At 63.1% G+C, this 12,898-nt stretch overlaps 1 protein-coding gene across 1 annotated transcript; it reads right to left on the reverse strand.

Annotated features, from left to right (window-relative positions):
- Window positions 1-303: 303 nt before the first annotated feature.
- On the reverse strand, window positions 304-6,644 carry NRTN (neurturin). The gene is made up of 2 exons (XM_056107278.1): window positions 6,189-6,644; window positions 304-743 (listed from the first exon to the last, which is right to left on the reverse strand). Exons 1-2 carry the CDS (start codon window positions 6,355-6,357, stop codon window positions 304-306), a joined length of 609 nt encoding a protein of 202 aa, XP_055963253.1. The 5' UTR covers window positions 6,358-6,644.
- Window positions 6,645-12,898: the final 6,254 nt, after the last annotated feature.

The following is a 12,898-nucleotide window of genomic DNA, read 5'->3' on the forward strand; positions in this document are numbered from 1 at the left end:
CAGGCTCACACCCCGCGATGCTCAGGGAGGTCCTGGTCCTGCTCCAAGGCCACCCCGATGGGATGCGACCTGGGGGTGCAACCCGCGTCGGCTGGTGCAGAGCGAGCGGCGCCCTGCCCGACTCCCCCTCCTCGACCCGGGGGTCGGTCGCATCTCTGCTCCGCCAGCTCCCCCCGCCCGCGCCCTCCCCCCGGGGTGCAGTGCACCGCGGCAGAATGAGACGCCGGGAGCCGGATTTCGCACACTTTATGTCTCGTGCACCAGGACAGTCCGTCGGGGGGTGGGTGGGTGGGCGGGTGGGCGTCACACGCAGGCGCACTCGCGCGCCGACAGCTGGCGCACCGTGTGGTAGCGGCTGTGCACGTCCAGGAAGGACACGTCGTCCTCGTAGGCCGTCGGGCGGCAGCAGGGCTGCGCGCGCACGCGCTCGCGCCCGCGCACGCGCCGCCGCTGGCGCAGGCGCCGCAGGCCCAGGTCGTAGAGGCGCGCGGCCGCGTCGCACGCGCCTGCGCAGTAGCGGAACAGGACCGTCTCCTCCGAGGCGTAGCCCAGGCCCAGCTCGCTCACGCGCACCTCGAGCTCGCGCAGCCCGCACGGCCGCGCGCCCGCCCGCGCGCGCGCGCGCCGCCGCCGCGGCCCCGCCCCCGCCCCGGCCCGACGGCGCGGCCCCGACGGGCGCGCGGCCCAGGGCGTCAGCTGGCGCAGCTCCACGGCGTCCGGGGCTCCCTGCAGCAGCGCGCGATCTGCAACGGGGGGGGGGGGGAAACCGAGGCACGGTGAGTGATAATCAGGGGTGGGTGGGGGAGAAGTGAGACGCGACGGAAAATCTGGAGGGGGGCGCACGCGCACCCCCCCCCACCCAGCCCAGCCCAACCCACCTCCTCTCTGGGCCCGCCTTGCCCTGGCCTTGGTGGACGGACGGGGCGTCTGACACTCCTGGACCACCCCCTCCCTTTTTTTTCTTTTCCCCCCTTTTTGGTTTTGGGGCCACACCCCCCAGCAGTGCTCAGGGATCACTCCTGGAGGTGCTCCAAGGGACCCCATGGGATGCGCGGTGTCGAGCCCAGAGTGGCTGCGTGCAAGGCAAATTCCACACCTGCTGTACGATGGTGCCAGCGCCCTCCCTTCTTTAAAGATTTTTTGGGCCTAGGGGCTGGAGAGAGAGCACAGCGGGGAGGGCGTTGGCCTTGCAGGCGGCCGACCAGGGTTCGATCCCCAGCATCCCATAGGGTCCCCCGAGCACCGCCAGGAATAACTCCTGAGTGCAGAGCCAGGAGGAACCCCTGTGCATCACCAGGTGTGACTGAAAAAGCAAAAAAATAAAAAAAATAAAAATAAAAAAATTCTATGGGCCTCACCAATGATACTCAGAGGTTACTCCTGGCTCTGTGCTCAAGAATTACTCTTGGTGGTTCCGGGGATCCAATGGGATGCGGGGATCAAACCCAGATTGGCTGCATGTAAGGCAAACTCCCTACCACTCTGGCCCAAGACCTCTTTTTATTTTATTTATTTATTTATTTATTTATTGCTTTTTGGGTCACACCCGGCGATACTCAGGGGTTACTCCTGGCTCATGCACTCAGGAATTGCTCCTGGCGGTGCTCGGGGGACCCTATGAGATGCTGGGAATTGAACTCGGATCGGCCATGTTGGCTGTGTGCAAGGCAAATGCCCTACCTGCTGTGCTATCGCTCCAGCCCCAACCTCTTTTTATTTTAATTTAAAAGCTATTTTAAATTATTTGGGGGTACACCTGGCCGTGCTCCTCCTGGCTCTGCACTCAGGGATCACTCCTGGCGGTGTCCAGCAGACCCTCTGGGATGCCAGGGACCGAACCCCAGTGGGCCGCATGCAAGGCAAATACCTTCCCAGCTCCAGCCCTGGACCTCATGTCATCTCATGCGCCAGTCCAGGCTCTGTGGGGGTGAGGGGAGATGCAACGCCACCCTTCGATGAGCTGCTCTGCCCCTGTGCTTTTGGGGTGCCGGGTGGCTGCTATCCAGCCCGGACCGCTTTGAGCTGAGTTGAGGACGGAGTTCACCTCTCTGGTCCTCTCCTGGGCAGGGCTGGGCTCTCCTTTGAACTGAGCTGACCCCACCTTTCCGCCTCTCTCTCTCTTTTGCTTTTTTTTTTAAGAAATTTTATTTATTTTTATTTATTAATTTATTTTCCTTTTTGGGTCACACCCGGCGATGCACAGGGGTTACTCCTGGCTCTGCGCTCAGGAATCACTCCTGGCGGTGCTCGGGGGACCGACCATATGGGATGCTGGGAATCGAACCCAGGTCGGCCGCGTGCAAGGCAAACGCCCTCCCCACTGTGCTATCGCTCTGACCCCTGATTCCATCTCCTAAGGGAAACGAACAGGGGACACCCCACGAGGCCCCCAGCTGCTCCCAGTCCCAGACACCCCCTCTCCCTCTTGGAGGCCAGTCGGGAGTCGCTGCCCTTGCGTGTCACCCACACTTGGGGGGCCCTCCCCCAGAAGAGGAGAGGGTTCCTCCCGCCCCCCATATTCAAAGACTTGTAGGTGGCCTCTGCTTGCCCTGTGCAGAAGCGCCGGTGCCCCCCAACTCCCCTGCTCTCTGCCAGTAGGCCTGGGGCAATGGGCAAGGGGCACCCCCCCCACCCCCGGGAAGGCGGGTCCTGGGGGAGAGTGGGACGCGCGGCCCCTTTGGACGTCTCCGAGGCAGAGGAACTGCAGACCCTTGAGGCCTGGGTGGGGATTCCCGCTGGTGCCAGGGCCACCCCCCTATTACAAAGCAGGAAACTGGGCACCCCAAAAAAGGCCACAAGCGCGCCCCAGGGCACACCATTAGCAGGTGGCAGAGAGGAGCCTCAAACAAGCCTCGGCGGGATCCTTCCTCCCGCCCCCTCCGAACACCCCAATTTGGCGCCGGTCCAGACCTCAGGCTGCTTGTGCGCGCACCGCTCCCCCCCCCACACCCCTTCCTCCCGAGCCTCAATTGATTTCCTGAGCTGCCTGGCCCTGCCCTGCTCCCTAGCAACGGGCAAGTGGGGGAGGCACCGGGTACCCCACCCGGGCAGGCTGGGGGGGCAGGGAGGAGAGGAAACCCTGCCTTCAGCGCCGGCTCCCCGCGAGGCACGCGCACCTGGCCGTCAAAATAAATAAATAAGCAAAAGAAAATAAACAGTTTCGAGCCAGAGCGATGATAGTACAGCCGGTGAGGGCGTTTGCCTTGCACGCGGCCGGCCGACCCGGGTTCGAGTCCCAGCCTCCCATAGGGTTCCCCCCCCCACCCCCGGAGCACCGCCAGGAGTTATTCCTGAGTGTGGGTCCAGGAGGAACCCCAGTGCATCGCTGGGTGTGACCTAAAAATCAAAAAATAAAATAAATAAATAAATAAATAAAGCAAGCTTGCCCTCTGGGAAATTTTGTATATAGAATTGGGGGAAGTGGTTTTCAGATGAAATTTTTTTTCCTTCTTTTTTTTGGGGGGTGTCACACCCAGTGATGCTCAGGGGTTACTCCTGGCTCTGCACTCAGGAATTACCCCTGGCGGTGCTTGGGGGACCCTATGGGATGCCGGGGATCGAACCCGGGTCGGCCACGTGCAAGGCAAACGCCCTACCTGCTGTGCTATCTCTCTGGCCCCGAAACATGAATTTCAGATGTAAGAAAAAAAAAAGTGAGAGGCTGGAGGGATGATAGCACAGCAGGTAGGGCGTTTGCCTTGCACATGGTCGACCCGGGTTCGATTCCCAGTTCCCAGCATCCCATGTGGTCCCCCGAGCACCGCCAGCAGTGATTCCTGAGTGCAGAGCCAGGAGTAACCCCTGTGCAATGCCGGGTGTGACCCAAAAACTGAAAAAAAAAAGGTGAGGGGGGCTGGATGATAGGACAGCCCACGGGGGGGGGGGTTGCTTTGCATGTGGCCCACCTGGGTTCAATCGCAGGCATCCCATAGGGTCCCCTGAACACCGCCAGGAGTGATTCCTGAGTGCAGAGGCAGGAGGAGGAACTCCTGGACATCGCTGAGTGTGGCCCTAAAGCTTCCCCCCCCCAAAAAAAAACAAATGGGGGCCAGAGCACGAGTGTGGCAGTGCAGGTGTTTGTTGGAATGCGCTGACCCGGGTTCTGTGCCCGGCACCCTGAGCCTTGCCAGGAATAATCTCCGAGCGCAGCGCCAGGAATAAGCCTCCAGCACCTCTGGGTGTGGCCCCAGAGCCAACGCAAAAACAGAAGTCAGCGTTAGGGTGGTGGTGGTTGGGAGGGGTCTTGGGAGTGGGGAGAGCAGAGAGCGGAGGGCCCTCCCGGGACGGGGCGCGCCGTTGGAAGGAGGGCACGTGAAAACGGTGACTGGGCTTGCTTTAAATCCCGGGGCCTCAATAAAAACGGTGAAGAAAAGTCCTTTTAGAGGGAAAAAAAGGGCTGGAGCGACGGCACAGCGGGGAGGGCGTTTGCCTTGCACGCGGCCCACCCAGGTTCGATTCCCAGCATCCCATTGGGTCCCCCGAGCACCGCCTGGAGTCATTCCTGAGTGCAGAGCCAGGAGGAACCCCTGAGCATCGCTGGGTGTGACCCACCCTCCGAAAAAAAAAAAAGGAAAAAAAAAAGCGAATGGAAGGGGTAGGGGTGGCGGGAGGAATAGGAGGAACAGTGGTGGTGGAGAATGGACACTGGTGGAGGGATGGGTTCTCGCACATTGTATGACTGAAACCTAATTATAAAAGTTTGTACGTCTGGGGGCTGGAGCCATAGCACAGCGGGTAGGGCGTTTGCCTTGCATGCGACCGACCGGGGTTCGATTCCCAGCATCCCATTGGGTCCCCCGAGCACCGCCAGGAATCATTCCTGAGTGCAGAGCCAGGAGGAACCCCTGAGCATCGCTGGGTGTGACCCAAAAAGCATAAAAAAAAAACTGGTAACAGATCTGAGCTGGAGTGATAGCACATAGCACCACAGCACAGCGGGTAGGGTGTCTGCCTTGCACGCGGCCAACCCAGGTTCGATTCCCAGCATCCCACAGGGTCCCCCGAGCACCGCCAGGACTAACTCCCGAGTGTATGAACCAAGAGTAACCCCTGTGCATCACCGGGTGTGACCCAAAAAGCCCAAAAAAAAAAAAAAAAGAAAAGTTTGTAAGTCTGTAAAAAAAAAAAATCTAAAAAAAAAATTAAAAAAAAAACCAATGATGTTTAGGCCTCGCGGACGTTTTCCCAGAGGACAAAAGCAAGGAAATTTCCCCGCACGCACGCACGCACAGCTGCCGTCCAACGTTCCTCTCTGGGCTTTTGGGGGTGCGGGCGCGGGGGTTCCGGGGACACTCCCTTTCCGGGGTAGGGCTGGGCAGGCTGCCGCCCCGGGGGGCCAGACCTTCCACCGCCCGCGTGTGCTGTGCGCCCCGGGATCCTGGGGCGCGCTGGTGGGGCGCCCCCGTGTCCTGGGACGGGAGGGGGAGCGGGGCGGGGGGCAGGGGGGTCGGAACTGGAGCCCGGGGCCGCCCTTGTTCATTGTGAAGCCGCCGCGAGGAGGGAACTGTGCGGGCCGGCAGGGCGGGCGCCAGCCTGCACACAGGCCTGGACGCGGCCCCCGGTTTCCGCGGACGCCCGGCACGCGCCCCGCCCGCGCCAAGCACCCCAGCCGCGCGCGCGCGCGCCCACGGGGGCCCCACACGGCGGCGCCCGCCGGGGCCGGGGTGCGGGGTGGCCGCGCCCCCAGTGGGCGTGGAAAAGTCGCCTCCGCACCTTCCCTGTCCCGCTTGGGTCCCGCCCTTCGATCTCCCCATCGGCTCCTCTGCGCGTCTCCGGGTGCCGGGCCACCCCCGTCCCCTGCCCAGAGCAGGCCACTCGCCCGGAGCCTTCGCCCCTGCCCCCACCTCCCCCCGCTGCGCCGCAGGGGCCCGCCCGGGCCCTGGGCCCACGTCTAATCTCCATCTGGCCCCCTGACCCGCAGCGCCGGACACTAATTCTTCCTGACAGCTGAGCTGCGCGGGACCCGCTTCCCAGCACTCGCTCCGCTGGCCGCCTCGGCCAGGCTCTGGGGGGCATCTGTGACCTCCTCGGACCCCGGCTAAGAAAAGCTTCCCCTGCCCCCTTGCAGCCGCCCCCTCCCCCAGGCCCTCCGGCCAGAAATTCCACCGTGCTGGCCAGCTCCGGAGGGAGGGATGGACGGACGGACGTCGGGGAGGGGATGGACCCGGGCGCGCGGGCGCGGGGCTTACACTGGGCCAGGCGCGCGATGCGGGCGTCCAGGGTGCGGGGCGGCCGGCGCAGGGGGGCCAGCGCGGGGCCCAGGCGGTGGCCGAGGAACAGGCCGTCCCGGCACATCCAGAGGGACAGCATGGAGCTACACAGCACCGACGCCACGGCCGCCGCCTTCCAACGAAGCATCCTCGGCCTGTGGGTGCGCGATGGTCAGCCACGTGGCCCGCGGCCCTCGGGGGTCCACCGGGCAGCAAACGGGCAGAGGGGTGCTGGGCCAGGCACGGGGGACGCAGCCGAGCCCCCAGCGTTTGGGACCACTCCTCAGAGACCGGTTTGGACGGAGACATCCTTCGCCAAGGAGCGGCGGAGAAGACCGTGCCGGAGGCTGACCAGTGGGGAGCGGGCGCTGGGCCGGGGGGGACAGGAAAGCGGCCCCATCTGGGGGTCCCAGAGCGCTTTCCTGAGCGTGGGGTGGGGGGCAGCCGGGGCTTGAAGAAAGGCCGTCGATCAGGCGGGCGGAGGAGAGAAGCGCCTTCCGGAGGGGAGTGGGGCGGCCAGTGCAAAGGGGCTGAGGTCGAAGCGGGCTTGGCCACTGCGTCTGGACGGGGCTGGGGGAGAGAGAGAGAGGAGAGAGGCGGTTAGGCCACCCCAGCAGGGGGCAGCGTGGCCCCAGGGTGGCCAGGAGAGCCGGGGCTGGGAGGGAGGCGGGAGCGTTGGACTTGCTCCGCGCCAATAGCCTCCCTTGGGAGTGACTTCCTCCACACCCCCCAAGAAGAAGTCCGACTTTCACCTCCAAACAAGACAATGCGGACCGAGTGGGCAGCGCCCGGCCAAAGCTGCCTCGGGCCCGTGGACACACGCGCGCTCGTCCACCCACGAGACGTCCTCCCCCGCGCCCATCTGCCTTTCCGCCTGACGCCTCCTCCAGGAAGCTTTCCCGGACTGCCTCCCCGCCCCCACGGTCCAGGGGCGCGCGCGGCGGCCTTCCTCCCCCCCGGGCCTCCCGGGTGCCAAGAGGGTTCCCCCACCCCACCCCACCCCACCCCCGCCCCGCAGGCCCCGTGACTCCCTGCGGCCCTTCGCGACACTGGGCGGACCCCGGCCGGGTTTACATTCCCGGGCCGCCGGGTGTCGGCCGCGCGGGGCTGGCGGCCGGCCCGGCGTAAACATTTACACGGAGCGCCGAGCGCCGCGCTGGACGCCGGTCAGTGCCCGGCCGGCCCGCGGCCCCGTGCGCTCCGCCGCGCGCAGTGCGAGCCGCTGCTTTGCGTGCGGTTCGCGTCTCATTTGCGTGGACCTGGCCCGTGGGTGGCGACGCTTTGGGGTGGGGAGCGATCGCCCTTCCCCTTCCCTGGGCCCCCAGCGACGTCGTGGGGGCACGAAGTAGAACCCACGGCCCTCGGGGTCGTAACGAGGGGCAGGGACGTTGCATTGAACGCCTGCCACGCACAAGACCCAGCTTGATGAGTCCGTGAGACTCCAACCCCGGCAATCTTTAATTTTTATTTATTGATTTATTTATTTTTGCTTTTTGGGTCACACCCGGCGATGCACAGGGGTTCCTCTTGGCTCTGCACTCAGGAGTCACCCCTGGCGGTGCTCAGGGGACCCTATGGGATGCTGGGGATCGAACCCGGGTCGGCCACGTGCAAGGCAAACGCCCTACCCGCTGTGCTATCGCTCCAGCCCCCTATTTTTTAATTTATTTCTTTTTCCTCTTTTCGGGTCACTCCGGGCGATGCTCAGGGGTTCCTCCTGGCTCTGCACTCAGGAATCATTCCTGGTGGTACTCAGGGGCCCATATGGGATGCCGGAGATCGAACCCCAGGTCAGCCGCATACAAGGCAAGAGTCCTACCCACTGTACTATCTCTCTGGCCACTGTCACACTCAGAAATGCTCAGGGGTTCCTCCTGGCTCTGTACTCAGGAATCACTCCTGGCGGTGCTCAGGGGACCATATGGGATGCTGGGGATCGAACCCAGGTCGGCTGCAGGCAAGGCAAACGCCCGACCCGCTGGGCTGTCGCCTGCCCTCCTCCCTCCCCTCCCCCAGCAGCCGTTTTAGAGCTGGGGAGAGCAGGTCACAAAACTCTGAGGTGCTGGGGTCCACGGGACCAAACATCGAAACTGGGGTTCCATGACACAACCTCCTCCCACCCCCCCCACACACAGAGGAATGGCCGTATGGGGGTGCACGGGGTGGCATTGCCCTACTGGCGGACAGACAATGCCGTTACTGCGGGCACTTGCTTGGGCAGCGGTGGTCAGTCCAGGGAATGAGCTCCCCGAACACGGCGGCCCATGAGGACCTCCTAAACTAGCCTAAAGGGGAGAGTGACTCCGGCTCCAGTGCTTGCTAGACAACCGTCGGATGAATGGCGGCATGAACGAGGAATTAAAAGAAGGGATTCGATGGGGCCAGAGTGATAGCACAGCGGGGAGGAGGGTGTTTGCTTTGCACACAGCCGACCTGGGTTCGATCCCCGGCATCCCATAGGGTCCCCCGAGCACTGCCAGGAGTCATTCCTGAGTGCAGAGCCAGGAATAACCCCTGAGCATCTCTGGGTGTGACCCAAAAAGAAAATAAATAAATAAATAAAGGTATTAGAAGACTGACCCAGTCTTGGGGGTGGGGGTGGGGGAGCAGGATTTCAGAGACTGTATCCGGCCACCCACCCCAGCCCTTCTCCGCAGCCCCTCACCCTCGTTCTCTGACTTGACTGCCGGGGCCGGAGCGATAGTCCAGTGGGGAGGGCACCTGCCTTGCATCTGACACGCACCCAGGTTCTATCCCCAGCACCCCAAAGGGTCCCCTGAGCTCAGCCAGAAGTGACCCCTGAGTGCAGAGCCAGGAGTCAGCCCCAAGCACTGCTGGGAATGGCCCCAACCCCCCCCCCCCCCAATAACCCAAACTACTCCCCCCCAACTCGGAACATATATACAAAATTGACTAACCATAGGCCATACTGAGTAATGAAACCCAGAAATTCAAACTACGCACACTCAGCGATGCTCAGGGCTCCGTGCTCAGGATCACTCCCGACCATGTGGGGTGGAGACCTTGTGGGGCGCCTGGGATCGAACTTGGGTCGGCAGCATGCAAGGCGAGTCCCCCTCCCCGCTGTCTCTCTGTCCTCCCATCGCTCGATTTTCTCCCTCCCCTAGACCCACCGAGGCAATCCTCTGGCACTGTGGGGAAACCAGTGCTCTCCATGCAGTGCTCAGGAACTCTTGAGGCCCTACTGGCAATTCTCAGCTAACCGGGCCAGTGGCTCCATGTAAGGGCTGGAGTCTGGGGAGCTACTTGGTTTTCAGCTGAGCCGGGGACCACTCAGGCCTCCCTGGCAGTGCTCGGGAGGGAGGTCTCGGGCAGGGCGATACTCGGAGACACACAGGGGATGCAGTTCCAGGAATCGAACTGGAGTGTCTGTCAGGCAGGAGCCCTCACCGCTGTGCCACTCCCCAATCTTCATTCCGCTGGTTTTTACTAAGAGTCTAGAACGTGCCATGACTCAAAGACACCCTCGGGGATCAAGGAGCACCCCGTTCACCTGGGGGAGAGACAGGTCATATGCAAACGCTTTAAGGGAAATGACTTCAGACTCCGGTCGAGAAATCGTGCAAGGCCACGGTGCTTGTCTGGCACGTGGCTGGCGCTAGTTCCAAGCCCATCACCGCCGAGGGTCCTCGGGGAGCATCAGGAGTGATCCCTGAGCACAGAGAGAGCCAGGAATAGGACCCGAAGCACTGTGAGGTGTAGCCCACAGACCCACCACTGTCCTCTCTCTCTCTCTCCAACCCACAGGGAGGCCACCTAGAGGAAGCAGTGAACCAGCTAAGACCCACCTCCCCGCAAGAGACACAGACCACAGAATAATATGGGGGCCAGTGGCCCAGGCAGCGGGTTTAGCATGTGCGAAGGACCTGGGGCAGGTGGGGAGTAGTGGGGCTGGAGCAGCGGGAGGAGGGGAGGGAGGGAGGGAGGAAGGGACGGTGGGGATGAGATGAGGTCAGCCTGTTCCAGGAGGAACATTTCATTCTGACTGTCCATTGCATCTGGCCAGTGCCCAAACACACGTTCCTCCTCCCCCTCCTCCAGATTCATTAGAGGGACCACCCCTGGCTCTGCACACAAGCATCGCTCCTGATAGTGTTTGGGGGGACCCTATGCCGAGGATCGAACCCGGGTCGGCTGCGTGCAAGGCAAACGCCCTCCTATTGCCCTGGCCCTGCCCCCCCACACACACCGCCTGCCCCGTCCACTTTCACACAGGGGGTCCCACAGCTGTGACAGCTGGCCTGCTAGAAGTCACAGAACTATGCCCTTGAACTCTGGGAGACCCACGCCCAGGAGCGGAACCCTTCCAGGGCACCCCCAAAACCTCAGGTTAGGCAAGGCCTTCTCCGGAATCCCCACCCCATGCCTTGGCCTGGCGTGCCTCGGTTTCCCTGTTTGCTCAATACCAGATCCCAGCGGCCCCCACTGTGACTGTTCCTGTAACGGGCTTTCTGGGAGACGGGACCCCCACGGAGAGGGTGGACGAGGTGCAGGGACGCCGGTGGCCTTGGGGCCCCAGACCCCCCGGAGCTGGGCTGTGGGGCCGAGCGTGCACCGAGGGGCCTCGCAGGCGCGGCTGATAAGCCCGCGTGAACAAAGGCCCTTTCTGTATGGGGGTCACCCAACTGGTTTGTCTCTGGCACGGACCTGGCCGGGACTGTGTGTGTGTGTGTGTGGGAGGGGGGGACGCGGGCGTGGCAGAGGGCCAGGGGTGCGCCACCAGGACGCCTGCTGCTGTGGGGGTGCCCTCAGACAAGGGAGGTGGGGGACTCCCCCTCCAGCACAATCCGGGGCACGCTTCCCGTCCCCCCAACGCGCATGCGCGCACTGACATCCAAGCGCGGGGGTACCCAGGGGCAGGCCACAGGCACATCCCCTTTGCACGCATGCCCCCCACTCTCCCACGCACCAAGTTCAGCCCCTGGTGCCTGCTCATTCGTCCCAACGCTGCACGCTCTGCTACCCACACTCCAACCCAAGGCCGCGTCCCCGCACGGTGTCCCCGGGTGGCGGCACCTGTGCGCTCCCCTGTGGGCACAGACCAGGGCGGGGGCGAACACCTGCTTCCCTGCATAAGGCACTTTTTTTTTTTCCTTTTGGGTCACACCCAGCGATGCACTGGGGTTCCTCCTGGCTCTGCTCTCCGGAATTACTCCTGGCGGTGCTCAGGGGACCATACGGGATGCCGGGAATCGAACTCGGGTCGGCCGCGTGCAAGGCGAACGCCCTCCCCGGCCCAGCATACAGCACTCTGGGGACATGCCAGGGGCGGGGTGCCGAGACTCTGGGGAGAGAGTGGGTGCAAAAGGGGCAGGGGCAGAGGCTGGGGCCAGAGCCATAGGACAGCGGGGAGGGCGCTGGCCTGGCATGCGGCCGTGATCCAGGTTCGATCCTCGGCATCCCGCAGGGTCCTCGAACACAGAGCCAGGAGTCAGCCCTGAGTACCGCCAGGTGTGACCCCCAAACCAATAAATAAATCAAAGCTGGGAGAGAATCCTGCTGGCCCACAGAGTCCCGCGAGGGAAGGCATAGGCTTTGCAGAACCCCCTGACCCCCTCTGGCCCCCAAGGGACTGCCCCAGTCCACATGGCTGGAAGCAGGACGCAGGAGAACCAAAAAGTCCCCGGCACTGGGGGCTGGAGGGAGGGAAATCAAGGCTCAGAGAGGGCGAGTGAGCCGGCCAACGTCACACGGGCTGGCGGGTTTTTCCAAGGATCCGCGGGGCACCCGGGGTGAGGGTGTGTAGGATATTTCTGGGAGGCTCATTTGCAATGCCAGGAAAGGTTTCTCATGACGTGGGTACCGCCCTGGTGCTCCACCTGCCCTAGAACCTCCCTGGGGACACCTGCCAAGCTTACCTGTTGCCAGGGTCAGGGGTCTTTGGGAGGCCCCTGCTAGGGAGAGGAAGGGGAAGAGGCAGCCCCCTCCCCACTCCTCCCTCTCTTCTGGTCTGTGGCCGGCTTGGAGCTGAGATATCACCTCACCCGGCTAACTCCTACACATCCTTCAAAACCCTAACGCTCACGGCCCCTCCTCCAAGAAGACGCTATGCCGCACCCACAGATAAAGGTCTGTCCTGCTGGGCCTGGTGACGAGGTTGGCACCTGTCTCTACCAGACTGGGGGTTTCTGAACAGGCCAGCTGTGTCCCTCCAGGCCCCCGGGGTTTCTCTTTGCTTTCTGGGAGGCACACTCCGTGAGGCTCAGGGCTGACTCCGGCTCGGCACTCAGGGATCCCCCCCCCCAGTGGTGCTTGGGGGACCCCATGGAATGCCAGGGATCGAACCCGGGTCGGTCACGTGCCAGACTGGCGCCCTCCCCGCCGTGTTCCTGCGATGACTCAGTTTACAGGCCGAGTTAGCTGCAGCTGTCTTGGGGAGCTGCCTGTCCTTGGGGCACCCTGCTTGGCCATCTCTGCCTGCCCTGGACGCGCTGCTTGGTTTCCCCCATTTTCAGAAAAGGGTCTGAACAGCTAAAGCCCCCAGGCAACAGAAATGAAGGCCATGAGCACTGGGGAACGGAAAGCCACCCTGGATGGAGGGGGTGATGGGGGGAGAGGGGGGTCACCGAGACCCTCGCGGGCACAGGATCGCAAACCCCCTAAAGCGGGGAAAATGTGGGGTCTGGAGCCATAGCACAGCGGGGAAGGCATTTGCCTTGCAACAAAGC

Source organism: Sorex fumeus, unplaced genomic scaffold, assembly GCF_029834395.1.
Source record: "Sorex fumeus unplaced genomic scaffold, SorFum_2.1 ptg000156l, whole genome shotgun sequence".
Taxonomy (NCBI): Eukaryota; Metazoa; Chordata; class Mammalia; order Eulipotyphla; family Soricidae; genus Sorex; species Sorex fumeus.

Bases quoted from the DNA above. Each gene is read 5' to 3' on its own strand.
- NRTN (XM_056107278.1), bottom strand. From the start codon at position 6,357: ATGCTTCGTTGGAAGGCGGCGGCCGTGGCGTCGGTGCTGTGTAGCTCC. The intron at 744-6,188 runs GTAAGCCCCGCG...CCCCCGTTGCAG, and splicing joins CATCGCGCGCCTGGCCCAGT to ATCGCGCGCTGCTGCAGGGA.